The sequence below is a fragment of the Macaca fascicularis genome, chromosome 12, assembly GCF_037993035.2.
Source record: "Macaca fascicularis isolate 582-1 chromosome 12, T2T-MFA8v1.1".
NCBI lineage: Eukaryota > Metazoa > Chordata > Mammalia > Primates > Cercopithecidae > Macaca > Macaca fascicularis.
This window is the reverse complement of record NC_088386.1, coordinates 122905847-122929149: the sequence shown is the minus strand read 5'-3', so window position 1 is coordinate 122929149 and position 23303 is coordinate 122905847. Positions and strand designations below refer to the sequence as shown.

At 42.3% G+C, this 23303-nt stretch overlaps 1 protein-coding gene and 1 non-coding gene across 17 annotated transcripts in view; one reads left to right on the top strand and one right to left on the bottom strand.

The window, feature by feature from the left end:
- RHBDD1 (rhomboid domain containing 1) overlaps positions 1–23303 on the bottom strand; it is a 161604-nt gene that overhangs the window by 19191 nt on the left and 119110 nt on the right. For 3 of the 16 annotated variants that reach the window (XR_012421531.1, XR_012421532.1, XR_012421529.1), the window contains 2 exons: positions 21870–21962; positions 21607–21659 (listed from right to left, as the gene is read on the bottom strand). The exons of 12 other annotated variants lie outside the window; for them this stretch is intronic. Coding sequence is in view for 1 of the 4 variants with exons in the window: in XM_074010350.1 (XP_073866451.1) it covers positions 3590–3717 (128 nt within the window). In the remaining 3 variants the exon portion in view is untranslated. Of the gene's footprint in view, positions 1–3554; positions 3718–21606; positions 21660–21869; positions 21963–23303 lie in introns of those variants that run through there. One more of the 16 variants, XM_074010350.1, reaches the window with a different exon arrangement.
- On the top strand, positions 15687–15821 carry LOC123568166 (small nucleolar RNA SNORA48). Its single transcript, XR_006691387.2, has one exon. It is a non-coding gene; the product is annotated as a small nucleolar RNA SNORA48 (small nucleolar RNA).

Here is a 23303-nt window from a genome sequence, read left to right as displayed (position 1 = left end):
GTATGGTCCATATGTCCAGGGGTCAGACGCAAGCCCAGTGCTCTTCGTATACCACCAGTTTGCTTTGGACACCACCACACACATCTTTCCCTGTACCATCCAACCTTTCTTTACTCCAACTAGTGGCTTAGCAAAAAATTAGAGATTTTTAATGGGGGACTAGCAGGCTATAGGAAGGGTTGTAATTGGTACATGGAGAAAAAAGAGAGTGCAAATTGAATATTTGAATTAAAAAAAAAAGATGACCATGAAAAGGCACAAAGTGCGTTGCTGTTTAGACCAAGTGTAACAGTGTTCTAGAATTATTTCTATGGATCTGAAGACAGATTAAGGGCAAGTGACTTGGCAAAAGGCCTAGACCTGTTTTCAGATAATTATCTCAGAGTAGAAAAAAATAAGGGCAGTACAAGCTCCAGTGAGGACACTACACCAACATGATGGATCTAAATGGAACACACTTCTATGAGTCATTTATAGCTTTAAATACTATAGAGAAAAGAATGCATAAAACATGTCCAAACAGCCTCTTTTTGATGTGGTGAACTCTTTTAAAACCGCATTGTTCAAACTTACGTTAAAATGCATACTCCCCCTGGTTACAATGGTACTATTGGAGGAACTCAATATAAAAGTACAACTGTTACATTTCAAAGACAAGACTTACAACCTTAGAACAACAGGGCAATTCCCAGTGTGAACTTATGAGCTGCTAAACCTCAAAAGATTTCTTCAATTAGCAATGAAGACTCTTGACATATTTGCAGCCTAATATAGGGGTTGCTCTTTATATAATTTGGGGTGTATCAGAACTTTTCCTTACTTTTATTTACCTCGGATGACAACTATTATGCTTCTCCCTGTGCAGCGTTGGATCCTGCTAATTACGCTACAGGGCCAGGATGGTGTTTCACAGTTCACCATCACTCCTGGGGCAGGCTACAAATTATACATAATGCACTGCATTGTAATTGCTTCATTGTGAACTTTGCTCGCCTTTCCAACACAAAATACCAACATCTAAGTTGTTTTATTACAAAAAACCATAAGAGATTCTTTTGGATTATAAACATCTGAAGACATAACATTCTCATGAATTCCAGCCGGCTATTTTGGACACTCAGTGGGGCAGACAAGGCTGAAAAGCAGAGCAAATACACTTCATATTCGTGTTTACAGAAAAAAAGGAGGCGGCAGTCATGAAGGCAAGACTGTGTTAAATGCAAAACTAAAGGGAGGGGGAGCTTGCTGAAGGGGAGACACAAACTGAACTGGGAAACCAGAGATGCCAGACGTCCAGTGATGCTCCTTGACTTCTCTGGGCCTCAAGTTCCTCATTTCCAAAACAAAGGCATAGAAACAAATGACCACAAAGATCCCTTTTTACATGAAGACAGGCACTCAGGAGAGCAGTGGCTCGTTTCTGAGTCCCATTTCTGGGGCTAGCCTTATCCCAGCCTGAAGGGTAAACCAGGAACCCGAGTCTTGTGCCAGATAAGAGGCCTCTGCCATCTACCCTGTTTGTTTGGGGTCTCTAAGAAAAAGATGATGGCTCTTTCAACGGGAAGAGGGGATCAAAATAAATGGAGCCTTAGTTTTATATATAAAATGCTGCCAAGTGGGGAAAAATACCAGAGCAGGATGGTAGTCACTGAAATTTATCACTGCCCTTGTGCCCCAGGGCCAAGAAGCCTCACTCCAGACACCTACCCGATAGGCCCAAGTCATAGTACCTTGTGCCTACAGCACTTACAAGCCATACCCAGGCCCCCGGTAAGCCTCCTCTCAAAGTAAGACAATAGCCTGATGTGTCAAGTTAGACTGGGGTCTCTTCTCTTCCTCTAGACAAGCTTAAGGTAGCGGCAGCACTGCACAGAACTGTGGGTGTTCTTCATCAGTGTACGGTGGTGAGTCTCCTACACAGTGAAGATGGGACGGTCAAAGAAGAGGAAACAGCAGGGACAGGTTTCGAGGTAAGGAGGTGTGGGTAAAGCTCAAAGAAGAGGAAACAGCAGGGACAGGTTTCGAGGTAAGGAGGTGTGGGTAAAGCTCAGTCAAAGAAGAGGAAACAGCAGGGACAGGTTTCGAGGTAAGGAGGTGTGGGTAAAGCTCACACATTTTGATAATTTACAATAAATTGTTACTATATTGGGATACTGGGATACTGCTCCTTTGATGTTGCTGCCTGTCAAAGCAGCTGAAGCAGACGTCTCGACTTGGACTTGGGAAGTCATTGACTAGGCATCCTCATTTCTCTTTGTCTAGTGGTGTCTCCAGGGGGGTGGGCATATCCAAGATCTAGTACGACCAGAGGACACAGACAAGGTGACAGAGGACTTAAGTGACAATGGACAACAGCTCCATACCTGGACTGCCCTAGAAGCCCTGCTTGGCTGCTAAGTTCGGGTTGGCCTTGAGGGAAGAGCAGGCTGTGCTCTCACACCTTGCAAGTGTCCCTGGTACCCAAAACTTGGGGCTTTGCTCCTCTGCTCCAATCCATACTGCACATAGTCTCCAAACCAAACAGTCAGGACTTGTGACCAGACAGGCCCTGCTATGCTAATGGCAGCAGGAGACCTATTTTCAACTGGAACCATGAGTGTGACTGTCCTCTAGATCTAGATACAGAACATAACACCCTGGGGCCACTTATATTACTCCTGCAGCCAAATGCACTCAATCAGATCCCTCAGAGGGACACGGTAACCTTGCTTGCTATCTATTGGCAACAATGAAATCTTGCTTTTGTGTATTATCTCTTTTCAAATATTTCCTAAATAATACGTAGTCCTAAGCATCATCATAACTTTTAGTATGTCAGTACACAGGCAATACTTAAGGAGTTTATGTATAGATCATTGTCGAAAATTCCAAGCCTAACAGATTTTAAAGAGTTCCTTCTTCATGTAGATATAAATGCATTTCCCTGCATTGGACAATAGTTTGACACCATCTTTAAATCCAAGCAGATTCCCCTGTTCTCTACCAAACTCCCCCTTTCATTAGGAGGACTGACAAGGTTTTCTCTCATCTGAATAGGACTGCTTCTGGGTGGCCCCGGCAGGGAAATGAGAAAGAATGAGGAAAATCAAGAAGTTGCTCCCTCTAGGAGCCGGGCCCTCCCTCACCCCATTGCCATTCTGAGGAAAGCAAACCGTCATTGAGTTCAGACCTCCCTCACCTCCAACTTTATCGAGGTCTAACTGACAAATAAAATTGTATAAGTTTAAGGTATACAACATGATGGTTTTACAGATGTATTTATAGGTGTGTGTGTGTGTGTCTGTGTGTGTGTGTAGTGAAATGAGTACCACAATCAAGTTAGTTACCGCAGGGGCATCGATTCCACGTTTTCTACATGGTCTTGTTATGAAGAGTTTCTCTTTATTCTCATTTATCATTCTGGGGCACCATATTAAATCTTGGGAGGCCCTAGGAGAGCTCAGATCTGAAAGATTTTATGTTAGAAATGGAACTGCCAACTAAATGGAGGAAGGAGCTGGTGGTTTTAAAAACATAATTTTCTTGCTACCCACTTCCCAGTTCTCTCCACATACCAAGGAATTTACTGCTGCAGGTTCACGTGTGGCCATCAGAGCAGTGGAACTAGGTCTCGTCTGTGCCACAGGAGCGCAGCCTGGAAGGGATACATGGCCTGAGAATGGTAATGGGGGCACCAAGATCTCCAGGATGTGCCTGAGCCATGCACTGGCGAGGTACCTGAAAAGAGTGATCTCCAATTATACAATGACACCATGAGCACTGTACGGTTCACAACTCTCAGACTGCAGTGGGTATCCACCCTGCTCTTGGGTACGGGACACTAAAGAGGATCCTGGTGCCTGGAAATCTATGCCAATCACTTCCACGGGTACATTTCCATTTATTTTACAGCCAAACCAGAAGAATCTAATAACTAGATGTCTCTTTTGTACATCCTTGTTCAATGAAAAAGTGACTCTAAGGAAGTTAATACCTTGACACTCCGGACTCAAAAGGGCAACAGCCATACAATACTCTGGGCTCAAGTCCCCCTTCAGCAGAACCTCCCCACATTCTATGCACAAGGCAGAGAAGACTCAGAATGCTAATTATTTCCTTGAAGTGTTACACCAAGTGCTATGTAAAAAGGAATCGCAGGTGAGACAAATGCTGGCCATCTGTCAAGGCCTGTGAAACTGGGTAAGGAGGCAAGCATGTGGAAAGGCAGTGAGGGGCTCTGGGCCTCTTCCCCACAAAACCCTCAAGCTCATTGCAGAGAGGCAGCCACTCTGCAACCAAAGAGTCCAAGTGAACGAAAAGGAGACTCTCAGGGGTGGGCAGCTAGGAGGAGGAACAGGCAGAATTATCATTCTAACACAGAGTAGCCTTATTCATGGGCTCTGGAGTTGCTCTAACACTCACAGGAATGCTGCAAGAAAGATATGATCTACTTCACTTCTGCTAGTGAAGGAGGCAGGTCAAGGCCCCTCTCATCTGGTTTTCACTTGCTCAGACAATAACAATGATAACGAAATGCTTGCTGCTTCCAAGAATGAACATCTCCGTCTGTTTACTCTTGATCTAACTTACCTTTGTCTCTGGAAGAAAACAATTGAAACATAAAATGTTAGAGAGGTCCTTGCTGAAGGGGACTAGGCAGGAAAGAGAGTGAATATTACATCTAGGAATCATTTTATGAACTACTCCTAAGGCATAGAGCTTTGCTCTTGATCAGTAAGCACCAGTCTTAGAATGGGGGCACTTGGGTAAATGGCAAAGCAAATGAGGAAGCAGAGTGGAAAGGGGAATAGTCAAACACCCACTTCCCAACTTTCTCAGACAATGAGGCCAGACATGTCCCCCAGGTACCCATTTTGTGGTCACCAGCATCTCTAGCACAGGAAAATGTCTTACACAATTTTTTTGAGTAATTATTTCCTGGACTTGATGCCAGGCAATTCTCATTCTTTCTCTGGGGAGGATATACTTTGGGATTCCTGCTACAAATTAAATGGTTTGGATGAGTTTAGAAGAAGATCATTTAAGGACAATCAACACTATAGAGTTTTGTGTACACACACACACACACACACACACAATCTGCAAAAAGGAAATATTGAAAGTGAACAAGAACTCCGAGGCTGAAGTCCAGGGAGGAACTTTTGTGAGGAAGGATGGCAGCCAGAGGGCACAACCCAAACTCAGGTAGGGGTCTGAATCTCTACTCTGAAATCCAGGCCTATCAATAGATTAAAACGTAAACATAGAAAATCATATAGCAATGGGGGGAACCTGAAGGTTTGCATGCTTAATTTTTTTTTTTTTTGCTACAGGCTTCCTTCCTTTCTTTAACTTTAGTTGATAAATGGAGGGATTTGGTCTTCTGAATACACAAGGTAACTTGTGAACCTACCTATAACCCAACCAAAAACTGACAAAAACCAAAACATTTCAAACAGACTTCATGAAAGGCACCCTCGAAGAGCAAGAGCCTGGCCAAGTGTGAGCAGAGAGTCCCTGGACTCAAGAGACACGTCTGTGCTGCTCACTGTCAGGTCACTATCACAGGTGTCCAGTCATCATTTGCTGAATGACTGACTCAAAAATTCCATAGATGGAGGGCAAATTCCACCATTTCCACCTCCTGCCTTGACCCAGAAACTGAGCCCATGAAGCAGCACTGCAGGGTTTTGAATGTGGCCCACGTCTGCCCTGGTGCCATCTAGTGACCCTGGGAGTCCAGATGAACTGGGTGGAGCAGCCTTCCCAGGCCCACTCACAGGGGCAGACCCCTTTTTCCAGGCAGCATAGCAGGGCTGAGAAAGAAGATGATGGCTTTGCTCTTTAGGTAATCCCCATCTCTCTCTTCCCTCCTCTCATTTAGCACCTTTGTATTTCTTTCTCAAGAAGTGGGCTTTTTCCATCAATGATTGACTGGATAAAGAAAATGTGGCACATACACACAACGGAATACTATGCAGCCATAGAAAAGAATGAGATCGAGAAGGGGCGGAGCAAGATGGCCGAATAGGAACAGCTCCAGTCTCCAACTCCCAGCGCGAATGACACAGAAGACCGGTGATTTCTGCATTTTCAACTGAGGTACTGGGGTCATCTCACTAGGGAGTGCCGGACAATCGGTGCTGGTCAGCTGCTGCAGCCTGACCAGCGAGAGCTGAAGCAGGGCGAGGCATTGCCTCACCTGGGAAGTGCAAGGGGGAAGGGAATCCCTTTTCCTAGCCAGGGGAACTGAGACACACAACACCTGGAAAATCGGGTAACTCCCACCCCAATACTGCGCTTAAAGCAAACAGGCACAGCAGGAGATTATATCCCACACCTGGCCGGGAGGGTCCCACGCCCAGGGAGCCTCCCTCACTGCGAGCACAGCAGTCTGCGATCTAACCGCAAGGCAGCAGCGAGGCTGGGGGAGGGGCGCCCGCCATTGCTGAGGCTTAAGTAGGTAAACAAAGCCGCTGGGAAGCTCGAACTGGGTGGAGCTCACAGCAGCTCAAGGAAACCTGCCTGTCTCGGTAGACTCCACCTCTGGGGACAGGGCATAACTAAACAACAACAACAACAACAACAACAAAAAAGCAGCAGAAACCTCTGCAGACGCAAACGACTCTGTCTGACAGCTTTGAAGAGAGCAGTGGATCTCCCAGCACGGAGGTTGAGATCTGAGAACGGACAGACTGCCTGCTCAAGTGGGTCCCTGACCCCTGAGTAGCCTAACTGGGAGACATCCCCCACTAGGAGCAGTCTGACACCCCACACCTCACAGGGTGGAGTACACCCCTGAGAGGAAGCCTCCAAAGTAAGAATCAGACAGGTACACTCGCTGTTCAGCAATATTCTATCTTCTGCAGCCTCTGCTGCTGATACCCAGGCAAACAGGGTCTGGAGTGGACCTCAAGCAATCTCCAACAGACCTACAGCTGAGGGTCCTAACTGTTAGAAGGAAAACTATCAAACAGGAAGGACACCTACACCAAAACCCCATCAGTACGTCACCATCATCAAAGACCAGAAGCAGATAAAACCACAAAGATGGGGAAAAAGCAGGGCAGAAAAGCTGGAAATTCAAAAAAAAAGAGCGCATCTCCCCCTGCAAAGGAGCGCAGCTCATCGCCAGCAACGGATCAAAGTTGGATGGAGAATGACTTTGACGAGATGAGAGAAGAAGGCTTCAGTCCATCAAACTTCTCAGAGCTAAAGGAGGAATTACGTACCCAGCGCAAAGAAACTAAAAATCTTGAAAAAAGAGTGGAAGAATTGATAGCTAGAGTAATTAATGCAGAGAAGGTCATAAACGAAATGACAGAGATGAAAACCATGACATGAGAAATACGTGACAAATGCACAAGCTTCAGTAACCGACTCGATCAACTGGAAGAAAGAGTATCAGCGATTGAGGATCAAATGAATGAAATGAAGCGAGAAGAGAAACCAAAAGAAAAAAGAAGAAAAAGAAATGAACAAAGCCTGCAAGAAGTATGGGATTATGTAAAAAGACCAAATCTACGTCTGATTGGGGTGCCTGAAAGTGAGGGGGAAAATGGAACCAAGTTGGAAAACACTCTTCAGGATATCATCCAGGAGAACTTCCCCAACCTAGTAGGGCAGGCCAACATTCAAATCCAGGAAATACAGAGAACACCACAAAGATACTCCTTGAGAAGAGCAATTCCAAGACACATAATTGCCAGATTCACCAAAGTTGAAATGAAGGAAAAAATCTTAAGGGCAGCCAGAGAGAAAGGTCGGGTTACCCACAAAGGGAAGCCCATCAGACTAACAGCAGATCTCTCGGCAGAAACTCTACAAGCCAGAAGAGAGTGGGGGCCAATATTCAACATTCTTAAAGAAAAGAATTTTAAACCCAGAATTTCATATCCAGCCTAACTAAATTTCATAAGTGAAGGAGAAATAAAATCCTTTACAGATAAGCAAATGCTTACAGATTTTGTCACCACCAGGCCTGCCTTACAAGAGACCCTGAAGGAAGCACTAAACATGGAAAGGAACAACCGGTACCAGCCATTGCAAAAACATGCCAAAATGTAAAGACCATCGAGGCTAGGAAGAAACTGCATCAACTAACGAGCAAAATAACCAGTTAATATCATAATGGCAGGATCAAGTTCACACATAACAATATTAACCTTAAATGTAAATGGACTAAATGCTCCAATTAAAAGACACAGACTGGCAAACTGGATAAAGAGTCAAGACCCATCAGTCTGCTGTATTCAGGAGACCTATCTCACATGCAGAGACACACATAGGCTCAAAATAAAGGGATGGAGGAAGATCTACCAAGCAAATGAGAACAAAAAAAAGCAGGGGTTGCAAATACTAGTCTCTGATAAAACAGACTTTAAACCATCAAAGATCAAAAGAGACAAAGAAGGCCATTACATAATGGTAAAGGGATCAATTCAACAGGAAGAGCTAACTATCCTAAATATATATGCACCCAATACAGGAGCACCCAGATTCATAAAGCAAGTCCTTAGAGACGTACAAAGAGACTTAGACTCCAATACAATAATAATGGGAGACTTCAACACTCCACTGTCAACATTAGACAGATCAACAAGACAGAAAGTTAACAAGGATATCCAGGAATTGAATTCATCTCTGCAGCAAGCAGACCTAATAGACATCTATAGAACTCTCCACCCCAAATCAACAGAATATACATTCTTCTCAGCACCACATCGCACTTATTCCAAAATCGACCACATAATTGGAAGTAAAGCACTCCTCAGAAAATGTACAAGAACAGAAATTATAACAAACTGTCTCTCAGACCACAGTGCAATCAAACTAGAACTCAGGACTAAGAAACTCAATCAAAACCGCTCAACTACATGGAAACTGAACAACTTGCTCCTGAATGACTACTGGGTACATAACGAAATGAAGGCAGAAATAAAGATGTTCTTTGAAACCAATGAGAACAAAGATACAACATACCAGAATCTCTGGGACACATTTAAAGCAGTGTGTAGAGGGAAATTTATAGCACTAAATGCCCACAAGAGAAAGCTGGAAAGATCTAAAATTGACACTCTAACATCACAATTAAAAGAACTAGAGAAGCAAGAGCAAACACATTCAAAAGCTAGCAGAAGGAAAGAAATAACTAAGATCAGAGCAGAACTGAAGGAGATAGAGACACAAAAAACCCTCCAAAAAATCAATGAATCCAGGAGTTGGTTTTTTGAAAAGATCAACAAAATTGACAGACTAATAAAAACAAAATTGACAGACTAATAAAGAAGAAAAGAGAGAACAATCAAATAGATGCAATAAAAAATGATAAAGGGGATATCACCACCGACCCCACAGAAATACAACCTACCATCAGAGAATACTATAAACACCTCTACGCAAATAAACTAGAAAACCTAGAAGAAATGGATAATTTCCTGGACACTTACACTCTTCCAAGACTAAACCAGGAAGAAGTTGATTCCCTGAATAGACCAATAGCAGGCTCTGAAATTGAGGCAATAATTAATAGCCTACCAACCAAAAAAAGTCCAGGACCAGATGGATTCACAGCTGAATTCTACCAGAGGTACAAGGAGGAACAGGTACCATTCCTTCTGAAACTATTCCAATCAATAGAAAAAGAGGGAATCCTCCCTAACTCATTTTATGAGGCCAACATCATTCTGATACCAAAGCCTGGCAGAGACACAACAAAAAAAGAGAATTTTAGACCAATATCCCTTATGAACATCAATGCAAAAATCCTCAATAAAATACTGGCAAACCGGATTCAGCAGCACATCAAAAAGCTTATCCACTATGATCAAGTGGGCTTCATCCCTTGGATGCAAGGCTGGTTCACCATTCGCAAATCAATAAATGTAATCCAGCATATAAACAGAACCAAAGACAAGAACCACATGATTATCTCAATAGATGCAGAAAAGGCTTTTGACAAAATTCAACAGCCCTTCATGCTAAAAACGCTCAATAAATGTGGTATTGATGGAACGTACCTCAAAATAATAAGAGCTATTTATGACAAACCCAAGCCAATATCATACTGAAAGGGCAAAAACTGGAAAAATTCCCTTTGAAAACTGGCACAAGACAGGGATGCCCTCTCTCACCACTCCTATTCCACATAGTGTTGGAAGTTCTGGCTAGGGCAATCAGGCAAGAGAAAGAAATCAAGGGTATTCAATTAGGAAAAGAAGAAGTCGGCCGGGCGCGGTGGCTCAAGCCTGTAATCCCAGCACTTTGGGAGGCCGAGACGGGCGGATCACGAGGTCAGGAGATCGAGACCATCCTGGCTAACACGGTGAAACCCCGTCTCTATTAAGAAATACAAAAAAGTAGCCGGGCGAGGTGGCAAGCGCCTGTAGTCCCAGCTACTCGGGAGGCTGAGGCCGGAGAATGGCGTGAACCCGGGAGGCGGAGCTTGCAGTGAGCTGAGATCTGGCCACTGCACTCCAGCCTGGGTGACAGCGAGACTCCGTCTCAAAAAAAAAAAAAAAAAAAAAAAAAAAAAAAAGAAGAAGTCAAATTGTCCCTGTTTGCAGTTGACATGATTGTATATTTAGAAAACCCCATTGTCTCAGCCCAAAATCTCCTTCAGCTGATAAGCAACTTCAGCAAAGTCTCAGGATACAAAATTAATGTGCAAAAATCACAAGCATTCTTATACACCAGTAACAGACAAACAGAGAGCCAAATCAGGAATGAACTTCCATTCACAATTGCTTCAGAGAGAATAAAATACCTAGGAATCCAACTTACAAGGGATGTAAAGGGCCTCTTCAAGGAGAACTACAAACCACTGCTCAGTGAAATAAAAGAGGACACAAACAAATGGAAGAACATACCATGCTCATGGATAGGAAGAATCAATATCGTGAAAATGGCCATACTGCCCAAGGTTATTTATAGATTCAATGCCATCCCCATCAAGCTACCAATGAGTTTCTTCACAGAATTGGAAAAAACTGCTTTAAAGTTCATATGGAACCAAAAAAGACCCCGCATTGCCAAGACAATCCTAGATCAAAAGAACAAAGCTGGAGGCATCACGCTACCTGACTTCAAACTATGCTACAAGGCTACAGTAACCAAAACAGCATGGTACTGGTACCAAAACAGAGATATAGACCAATGGAACAGAACAGAGTCCTCAGAAATAATACCACACATCTACAGCCATCTGATCTTTGACAAACCTGAGAGAAACAAGAAATGGGGAAAGGATTCCCTATTTAATAAATGGTGCTGGGAAAATTGGCTAGCCATAGTAGAAAGCTGAAACTGGATCCTTTCCTTACTCCTTATACGAAAATTAATTCAAGATGGATTAGAGACTTAAATGTTAGACCTAATACCATAAAAACCCTAGAAGAAAACCTAGGTAGTACCATTCAGGACATAGGCATGGGCAAAGACTTCATGTCTAAAACACCAAAAGCAACGGCAACAAAAGCCAAAATTGACAAATGGGATCTAATTAAACTAAAGACCTCCTGCACAGCAAAAGAAACTACCATCAGAGTGAACAGGCAACCTACAGAATGGGAGAACATTTTTGCAATCTACTCATCTGACAAAGGGCTAATATCCAGAACCTACAAAGAACTCAAACAAATTTACAAGAAAAAAACAAACAACCCCATCAAAAAGTGGGCAAAGGATATGAACAGACATTTCTCAAAAGACGACATTCATACAGCCAACAGACACATGAAAAAATGCTCATCATCGCTGGCCATCAGAGAAATGTAAATCAAAACCACAATGAGATACCATCTCACACCAGTTAGAATGGCAATCATTCAAAAGTCAGGAAACAACAGGTGCTGGAGAGGATGTGGAGAAATAGGAACACTTTTACCCTGTTGGTGGGAGTGTAAACTAGTTCAACCATTATGGAAAACAGTATGGCGATTCCTCAAGGATCTAGAACTACAAGTACCATATGACCCAGCCATCCCATTACTGGGTATATACCCAAAGGATTATAAATCATGCTGCTTTAAAGACACATGCACACGTATGTTTATTGCAGCACTATTCACAATAGCAAAGACTTGGAATCAACCCAAATGTCCATCAGTGGCAGACTGGATTAAGAAAATGTGGCACATATACACCATGGAATACTACGCAGCCATAAAAAAGGATGAGTTTGTGTCCTTTGTAGGGACATGGATGCAGCTGGAAGCCATCATTCTTAGCAAACTATCACAAGAACAGAAAACCAAACACCGCATGTTCTCACTCATAGGTGGGAACTGAACAATGAGATCACTTGGACTCGGGAAGGGGAACATCACACACCGCGGCCTATCATGGGGAGGGGGTAGGGGGGAGGGATTGCACTGGGAGTTATACCTGATGTAAATGACGAGTTGATGGGTGCTGACGAGTTGATGGGTGCAGCACAGCAACATGGCACAAGTATACATATGTAACAAACCTGCACGTTATGCACATGTACCCTAGAACTTAAAAGTACAATAATAAAAAAAAAAAAAAAAAAAAGAAAAGAATGAGATCATGTCCTTTGCAGGAACATAGATGAAGCTGGAAGCCATCATCCTCAGCAAACTAACACAGGAACAGAAAACCAAACACCACGTGTTCTCACTCGTAAGTGGGAGTTAAACAATGAGAACACATGGACACAGGGAGGGGAAGAGCACACACCAGGGACTGTTGGGTGTTAGGGGGCAAGAGGATGGAGAGCATTAGGACAAAGACCTAATGCACGTGGGGCTTAAAACGAAGATGACAGGCTGACAGGTGCAGCAAATCACCACGGCACATGTGTACCTATGTAACAAACCTGCATGTTCTGCACATGTATCCAAGAACTTAAAGTAAAATTAAAAAAAAAAAAAAAAAAGAAGAAGAAGTTGGCTTTTGCTTTCTCTCTAGTTTTCTGTTATGTTCAATCAGTTCCTTTCCACCAAATTCTAGAGCTTTGAAGAAAGGCCACAAAAATCCACCTTTGGATTAAAAAAAAAAATCATATCTCCCCAAAACACAGAAATCACATGACAGATAACTTAGAGCAAATGTCTAGTATTCTAAAGAAAACAAACCAAAAGAAACAACAGGCAAAAAAACACCTCTCTGGTTTTGTCAAGAAACTTGTCTGAACATTTGAATATTAGTAGCCACATTTATCCCACATTTGCAAGGCAAAAAACTAAACTATAGCAACTAAACAGAGAGAAAAGAATGGAGTATGATCTGAAAGTGGCTACTGCTGCTTCATGAAGCTATCAAAAGTCAAATAACCTGGTAGTCTATTCTTTCTCATGCCTTAGCTGTAACAGAGAAGAAAACTGGCTTGGAACAAAACAATGAGAAATGAGGAGGAATACACTTTGATACACAGCCTGAAGACGCTCGTTCTGCTTCACTGTGATGGCAGTGCAAAGGAAGTGAGCCCGCAAAGGGTTCAGATGTCCTTCGACACCAGACTTCGCCGCTTACTTGTACTTCACTTATTTGTTACTTCTTCTATTCCTTCTCTCACTCACTTGCACATTCACCAACAAGTATTTATTAAGCACCTGCCTCAGTTCTGCCACAGGTGTGAGGAGGAAAACAGGAGTGAATGAGAACAAGAGGCGGCTTCAGCCACTGTAGGGACAGCACTCAGGGAGGGTGAGTTTTTTAAAGGCCCATGAAAATGTTCCAGACCTCAGAATAATTAGTTGGCTCCAAAATGAAAAAAGAAACTATAAAATTAGAAGTAATACACATTTAATTAAGTGTCTATGAAATATACCATCTCAACTATTTACAGCTCGACTCACATATATGATGATATATATTATACATGGAATCTGTGGGACAGATATGAGATTGCATACGTTTTAATACACTTGAAATGACATGGGGCAGAGCTTTCAAAAGTAAAAGTCCACGAAGGTCCTCAAATGTCCCCACATGATGGGCAGGACATCCCTCCTCTCCGAGGCACACACCAGCTGCCAAGATCGCCTTGTGAAATCCTGAAGAAAGTCGCATCCCTGAGCCTCAGTTTCCTTATGGAAACAAAATAAAACCATGGTCCTCCGGGCAGTTTTGAGAACCAAATAAAAAAAGTACACTGGAAAGTATTTCATAGGCTGGCAGAGATGAAAAGAAAAAGTGTTAACTCCTTACATCTTTATTCCTCCAGGTGGTGAATGCCTCTCGCTATGTTTGATGCTACACACCTGCTGCCCAAGCAGGCACTCAGAAGGGAAACGGATCTCTACACTGCCTAAAAATAAGGCTGCTTCCGTGCCCTCTGGCAGCCAACAGATGTTCACGATGGACAAATTCACACACAAACCAGGATGCTTCGTGTACAGATAAAACTTGGTCCATATCATGAGACTCCAAACAGACAAAGGTTAAAAAGGGGAGTTGGGGGGGAAGCTTATTTTAGTAAAAAATGAAACCGTTTTTCAATTAGTTTCAGTTCTAAGCAGACACCATCTTCTATTTGCCCTAAAAATGAGAAGCTGGAGACTGCTCCTCAATTCAGTTTTATTTCTCTCTTTTGTTGACACTTTGAGAAACACCTTAATTCTCCCGGCTAGCAACAACAGTAGGTAAAAGGGGAAAATACATTCAATTCTGGAAAGAAAGGATCACACAGCACAGCACAGAAATATATCCTAGGAGGCCATGTGATTTTATTCTTTGTCACTTTTCTCTTTTCCCTTTTCATCTCATGGACAACCATTTGGGGAATGGGGTAGGAGAGGGCTGGGGTGATGATGTGACCAGGTTAAAAGCAGCCCAGGACATAAAATACAAAAATGAAGAGGGGGAACAGTTATAAACTTCTGAAAATAGAAACTGACTGCCTCAAATGTGTTACTCCGGTACACCAGACCCTCCTTCTGAGTTCAAGATTCCCTTTGTGCCTCATCACAGGATGTGTTAAGATGATATACAGTGTGTTTAAATAAAACAAGAAAACAAACCAAGAAAAATTTAGCGTTATGAAGAATGAGCGTCTACTAAAAATACTCTAAAATGACTTCAAACATGAAATCACATTTAAAAAATAACTTTTTAATGACTTGGGCATAAGTGACTCAGGAACATATGGATTAAATTTCCTTCAAAATGCAAATGGCTTTAACAATTGGGGGAGACTTGTTTGGTTTGTAGGACACCGCTCTGAAAAGGAAAGAAGTCTGTCAAACGGTACTCACGTTAGCATCATTTTCTGGTGCTTTCTTTGGTGACGGAGTCAATTGGCCATAATGGCCATTACCTAAGAAAGTTGGAACAGCTTCCTTGGACTTAGTTTAACTCCCTTTTCCTATTTAGGCAAAGTATTCAACACGTTTATAATAAATGACTCTCCCTCACCCCTAATATCTCAAGCATCAAAAACAGGTCTACTTCTGTTTTAAAAAAAAAAAAAAAGGCTGAGCCGTCTTAGCCCAGAGCAAATGGCTATTGCCTCTTTGTGACAGTTGGGCACAGACTTATATACAGGGATGTTTTTCATTCTTTTAGCCCATTAGGAACTAAGGTCAAGAGACTGTCACTTTTTTTTTTCTTAAAAACACACATTTTAGACAAAACCTGCAACAATCAGGCTCTGTGTTACCTGCTGAGCCTTTGGTTTTTATCACACCAACCTCACACTCTCACCAATGCTACTGTCGCCACCACCGTGACTACAAAACACCTCAGGGTTCTGATGCGGGAAGAGTAGCTTCTAGTTGGTGGTGCCCACCTCACATCAGCCAGAGACAAAGCAACCCCTTGTTTATCCCTGCTTGACTTTTGGCCTGTGTCTATGCCTGGTCCATGCCTTGATGGAAGGAAGGAAGGAAGGAAGGAAGGAAGGAAGGAAAGAAAAAAATCGCTTAGCAATCATAGTGTTTACTGTTTCCAAAAGGCACCCTCAAATATCATTTCCTTCCATCTTGGAGGACAGTTATGACAAGTACTGAACCCACTTCTTAGATGAGGAAATTGAGAGCTGAGGTTCAGGGAAAAGCCACATAGCAACAACTAGCCATTCTGCAAACACTGATTACACTTTCATGCCTTGGCTTCTTTTATTGTTTCCGTTGGTTAATTTTTAATAGTCACCCCCTCTAGAAGGTCAACTACCCCACTTAAAAATGCCCTGTTTTCAAGGGTCAGAACAAATGCCACGTTTCAGAGAAAGTGCTCAAACATTCAATCTCCAAGTGCGATGCTCTTGTTTGTGTGTCAAGGTGGGGGCTAGGCTATCATCTCAGGTTATTCAATTAAACACTAATCAGAGTGCTGCTGTGAAGGTATCTGGTAGATGTGATGAAAGTCCATAATCAGCTGACTTTAAGGGAGATTATTTTAGGTAATGTGGATGAGCCTGATTCAATTGGTTAAAAGGCTTTAAGAGCAGAGCTGAAACTTCCCTGAAGAAGAAGAAATTCTGCTTGTGGACTGCAGCTTCAGCCATGCGCCTGCGAGTTCCTGCTCACTCTTCTGGACGGCCTGCCCTACAGATTTTGGACTTGCCTGCTCAGCCCCCACAATCGCGTAAGCACTTCCTTGCAATAATAGCTCTTAATATATGTCTCCACTGGTTTTGTCTCCTGGTTGAACCTTAAGTGATAAACCAGGTAATATCCCCTCTGTGTTCCTACAGTTTATACAACTCTTACATCATTTCCAGCTTATTGCTGGTACTGTAACTTCTTTGTAGGTAGGCTCATGTCTCCTATCTTTGTAAACCACAGAGCACTAAATATGTGCTGCAAGAATTAAATTATGTTATGCAAGAGCCCGACAGAGGGTGCTTCACCTTCCTGTGAGATAAGTAAAACTCATACAAAATGCTCATGAAGAGATATAAGTAGCAAAAGAGCCTCATGGCCTTCGAAGTAATTTTACTGAAGAAATATTACTGTCACCTACCAACAGGTTACAGAGTTTCCCTTCATTGTACAGGACAGTCCTATGCATGCAGGGTATTTAACATTCCTGGGTCCCCGGCACTGAATGAAAATTATATCCCCTTTACCCTGACTCCTATCATTTCAACAACCTAAAAGCCCTCTCACACACACGTTTGCAAATGCCTGTTGGGGGTGTGGACACACTACGCCCTTCTCTAGCTAAGAATTACCTTCTTTCCACTATAACAATTAAAATGTATCAAGCTACAGAGAGAAAAATTACTACAACAATGACTTCTACAACGAGTTGTAGAATTACGGATCAGAAAAGTGGAATTCCACTAATAGATTATCATGAAGGCCAAAAAGCCCTCACATGTATAAAGTTAGAGGTGGGATAAGAATTCTCAACTTCAGATATTTTATTCAGGCTAATTTATATAATCTCTTTATTAATTCAACAAGTACTTAACAGCCCTCCTATGAGCCAGACACAGTTTGTTACCAGATCATGGGAAAAAAGCTAGGAAGATTTTCAAGTATGGAGGGTACACTTGGGATATCCTGACTTGAAATATTTGTTATGTGGGATTTACACAATTTACTCTTGGGAACTGAAGCCACCTCACAAAGAGTTGGTCCATTTTCTATAACAGATCTCAGGTGATACAGATCTGCATCACAGCATCATCAGGGAATCTGTTAGAAAAACAAATTCTCAGACCCAATCCCAGAACAACTAAATCAGGAATTCTGAGAGTGGGATCCAGCAATGGTTCTCAAATTTTAGTGTACAACAAAATCACACCTGCAGAGCTTATTAAAACACAGAATCCTGCATCTCACACCCAAAGCTTCTGGTGCCGATCTCCCATGCTCCACAACCCACCCCACTCCCATTTCTACAAAAAAAAAAAAAAAAAAAAAAAAAAAAAAAAAATTAAGAAGGATGTGGTGGCCTATGCCTGTAGTCTCAGCTGGCTATTCACAAGGTTGAGGTGGGGGGATTGCTTGAGCCCAGGAGTTTGAGGCCACTGTCCAAAAATGTGCATTTCTAACAAGCTTCCAGGCAACACTTTTAGAACCAGTGCTCTAGATCTGCACTGATACAATGGCCATCAGGCACACATAGCTATTTAAATTTATATGAATTAAAATTATGTATAGCTGAAAACTCAATTCCTCAGTTGCACTAAGTTGTACTTATTTCTACATCCTCACCTCCTACTATCCATTTGTAAATACATTCCACATGCTCAGCACTTGTGGCTAGTGGCTACCATATTGGACAATGAAAACACAGAGCACGTCCGTTACTGCAGATACTTCTACTGAACAGTGTTGCTTTCGGGCTACTAAGGAGGCCCCTAGAAGAATCCCTTCTATCTAGTTAGGTACCATAGGCAGAGAAAACTGATACCAAGGATGAGCCTTACGGTGAAGAGTGCAAGGACAGATGGCCCAAATTGCAGGCATTGCTTGTGGTTGACCTGCTTCTCACCTGGGGAACTCTCCACAGCTCCAAGATGAGTAGCATCAAGGATCTATTTATTTAACACTAGTTAACTACTCTCCTAAATAATGCTGGAAAAGCTAGCAATTTATTGAGACAATCATATGGTTTTTGTTTTATGTGACGAATCACATTTATTGATTTGCGTATATTGAACCAACCTTATATCCCAGGAATGATGCCTACTCGATCATGGTAAATTAACTTTTTGATGTGCTGCTATATTAAGTTTGCTAGTATTTTGTTGAGGATTTTTGTGTCTACGTTCATCAGTGATATTGGTCCGTGGTTTTTTTCATTGTGTCTTTGCTATAAACTTCGTGCTTTTTCAAGCAGTTGCGGTTCTCCTGTCTAGCCCGCTGCCTCTAGACTATGCTGTAAGTCCTCTCAATGAACTCTATGTCTTGTTCACTGGCTCTGGGTCTCTTCCGTAGCCTCTCAAACATGGTGCCATCCCTAAAAGTCAACAGGGGTCCAGGATGATGGCACATAGAGCTCTACTGAGTCTCTCAATGTATACGACTCCGAGACTGAACTCTAATTCCTGTAAACCTGAACTACTTCCAACTTTCCAGCGGTTTTGGCCAAAAACCTTAGTCATTCTTCACTTCTCTCTCTCACAATTGCAAGCATTCTGTCAAAAAACCCTTTTATTTTACCTGCAAAATGTGTCCAGAAGCTGACCTCTTTATACCTCCTCCACAGCTACTACTTAAGTGCAGCCGAGTCCTCTCTTGCCTGGATTACTGCAATGGACTCCTAACTGGTCTTCCGCTTTTACCCTTGCTGCTTCTATCAGTTTCCTAGGGTTGCTATAACAAATTATCACAAACTGAGTTCCTTAAAACAACAGAACTTTATTCTCTTGCAGTTTGGGAAGCCAGAAGTCTGACATCAAGGTTGTTGGCAGGGTTAGTTCCTTCTGGAGGCTCTGTGGGAGAACCCATTCCATGCCTCTAGCCTTGGGTGGTGCTGGCCATCCTTGGTGTTCCCTGGCTTGTGACTGCTCTCCAATCTGTCTTCACATGGCTCATTCATCTGTGTCTGCTTTCTCCATTTCTGTCTCTTATCAGGACACCTGTCCCTAACCCAGGATGGTCTCATCTTGAGATCCTTACCTTAATTACCTGCAAAGAGCCTTATTTCAAATGAGGTCATACGTGGAGGTTCTGGGTTGTCATATCTTTCGGAGGATAGCATTCAGCCCACTATGCTGCTCTATAAATTATTCTCAATACAGCAGCCACAGTGATCTTTCTAAGTTGAATTAGATTATGCTACTCCTTTGTGCAAAACCCTCTAATGGGTCCATCTCATTCAGGGAAAAATCAGAGTCCTAGATGGCTTACAAGGCCCTGTGTGACCTGGTTCTTATTTCTACATCCTCATCTTCTACTGTCTGTTTGTAAGGAACAGTGGCTCTCACCAATGGATATAAAAAGAAGTGAAAAGTTTTGAGATGTATCTTGAGTTACCATCAAAAAGGCTTGGTTACTCACTACATCCAAAAGGCCACACTTGGAAAGGAATGAGCTGCAAAGGTATAAAAGAATTATAAATTCAGTTTGTACATGATGCATCTGAGATGTCCTTGAGTACATTTATATGTAATTTTAGAAGCTCAGAAAGAAAACTGGGCTGAAGAGATAAATTTGGAAGTTGCCAGCATATAAATAGCAACTAAAGCCTTGGGAGAAGAAAAGAAGACCTAGAATTAAGTCATTAGGGAGGCTGATATTCAAAGGTAAAGTGGAGGTGGGTGGGCCTGCAAAGACGACCCAGGAAAGAGACCAGACCATAGCAGGAAAGTGTGACACTGGGAAAACAAGAAAGAAAAAAAGGAATGGTTTTAAGGAAGGAGTAGTTAACTATGTTAAGTAAATTTGGGGAAGGAAAGTGACTCCAGGCCTTAGCGACATAGAAGGTGCAGGGGAACTTAGCTAGAACTGTTTCATTGGAATAATGGGAGTAGCAACACGATTGTAGTAGTAGAGGCAAGATTCAAAGTTGAAGAGGACAATATGAATGGAAATGGAAAGGGAAGGGATGGTTACTGAAAGGCTGCTGTGGGTTATTGCATACTCACTTGCTCTCTTCCTCTCTCTCTCAAGATAGGAGAGGAGAGAGACTAAGAATATGTTTCGGTGTTCATGGAAGGGATCCAGTAGAGACTGAGAGGCTGAAGACACAAGGGAAAAGGGAATAATCAATGACAAAATATTTTTGTGAGAAGTTGGGGTAGGTGGGTGAAGGATTAGCTTTTGATAAGGGAAGAAGACTTCCCTGCCCAGGTGTCAGGAAGGAACAAGTTAAGTAGGGGGTGGTGAGTACAGAATAGGTACGTTTGTAGTTTTCATGATGGGAGGTTGGGGGCATTACCCAGGGGTGGATTCCAGTTTCTTAGGGAAGGTCTAGGATAGTTGAGAGGTTAATGTGCATGTGTAACAGGCTCAGTCTGCTCTGCTAAGTCATGTTCTCTAATAAGGTTTAGCTGCCAGATCCACGTTCCAAGAAGCCTAGTGGCCAGGCTCACTCAAGTCTGGGATTTTTCCAGGTAAGTGGAAGAAAGGCTGAGAAGCAAGGACATGGAAGGTATTTATAAAAACCAGAAATCTAAGCAGCAGAGGGAGGAAAGCAAGACCACAAAGTAAGAAATCAATGAACTGGAAAGGAAGACAAAGAACACTGGGAGTTGATTACTCAGAACACTGGAGTCACCTGCGAGTAATCAGAACTTCAAATGTTAAATCCATCAATGTGGAGAGCCCAGTGTATCTATTAACCAAAAGAAAAGTAAAGGGGTTTTAGATAAGCTACTTTACTACCAAGCACAAGTCTACTTTCTATCTAAGAGGACCAGAGGGAGCTTAATGCTGGAAAAGTAGGAAGGAGGTATTGTAATTCAAGGAATATCATTCCAAATCTGGATTCTGTACCATGATGCCTGGTAAATGATTCCAAGAAAAGGTGCTTTACTGATTTTGCTACAGCTGCTATAAGTGTTCTATACAGAAATTTTACTGGATTATTTTACTCTCAAGCACAGTGGTTCTCAACCAGGGGTGATTTTGCTCCCCAGGAGACAACTGGCAATGTCCGGGGACACTTTTGGGGGTCTGAACTAGGGGAGAGGTGCACTTGCATCTAGTGGATAGAGGCCAGGGATGCTACTTAACACTGCACAATACACAGGACAGTCACACTCACCTCCACAAGGAATCATCCAGCCCAAAGTTCCAATAGTGCCAAGGCTGAGAACCCTGCTCGAGAACAAAAGCACTTGAAAAAGCAGTCTATTTACATCCAAGAGAAGAGGGCTCAACTCTGGATCAAAGTAATCAACCATCTTCAAATTTTCTGTACCATAAACCTACCAGTGGCCTAAATAAGACTATCTTCATTTTCAGAAAAGGCATCAAAATAGGCAGAAAGGTACAAGCTTTACATGTAAGAAAGCATATGGTAGGTACCTGATGCCTTCCTCCTTCCTTGTCTGCCTTTTCTCATTTTCTTGTTTCTTTCTGGAAAGATTATCATCTGTGTTCTTCACTAGTTCCTGCATACTGGAACATTAAATTGCAACCACAAATTAATTTCAATAAAATCCTCTTACGAGAAGTAAACATAAAAGTCTGAAGAATTTAGTAAGATGGCCTTTTGCCCATATACAGAAATGATTAAAGACTAGACTGTGATTACATTCTGAGCAGAGTAACATAATTAGCAAATTTATGAATGGGTCTCCTTTTCACAGTTCTGTCAGGGCTAATTACTTGTATTAATTAGAACTGTCAACACATGAATATGCTTGTTGAAGCCACTTCCTATGGTAAAATATGAGACTTGTAAATATCAAGGCACTTGGAAAGACGCAAAGACTTTCATTTATTAGCAACTCTAAATGATGCAGAACCACCGACTGCACAATGAGCCTTGGGAATTGACTGTAAATAGATTCCTAGTTAATGAATTTGCTATTTTTTCTTTCTTGCTTAGGCATTAGTCTCAGTTCAGCCTTTGGATGAGATGTACAATATATCACCACTTTAGACTGCAGCAAGGATAAGGAAAGAATTCCACAGGTTACTGGAAAGAGTAGCTGGGATGTCTAAGCTAAGCAGGAGGGAGTTCCCGTCTCTTCTCTGATTGGTCTGAAATGGGTGTAAAATGAATTTTAAGAAATGATGAAGTGATAGGGGAAAGACACCCGAGGCATTAAGAATGACAGACTGAACATCAATTATAACTCTATTTGAACCTAAGTGGGCAAGTTACTTAGCTGCTCTGCACCTTGGTTTCCTCACCTGAAAAATGGGGATCACAAAAATGGGGACAGCAACAGAACCTGTGATGGGTTACCGTGAGCCTTACACAAGTTAATGTGTGGAAAGCAGGCAGACCAGTGGTCAGTACAAGGTATGTACCAGCTGTTACTGTTTTCGTATTATCATCATCTGGATGGGGGTGGAAACACAGAGAACCGAGCATTCCTAAAATTAGATATAGGGGCAATATACAGAGTGGTTAAGAGCTCTAGAGTCAGATAGGGCTGGGTTCACACCTGACTCCATCACTCACTCAGTTTCCTCTCTGCCTTAATTGTACCTTACTTCATGAGTTCTTGTGAAAAGTAAATGAAAAAAAATGCATGAAATGTACTTGATATTCCTGGTACATAAAGGGACTTGCTAAATGTTACTGCTTAAGTATCCATTACCCTTACTATCTTTTTGGAGAAATCTCCAAAATTGATTGAAACGGAAGTAAAAAGAACGATTTCTGTAAGTGACCTAAGATAGGTGAGGAGAGAAAACACGTGGCAGAGGAGAAAGAGGAAGAGGTAAGAAAAGGAAACAGACCCAGTGCCTTCCTGGTGCCAGTGCCCTCCATCTCCTGTCTCAGGT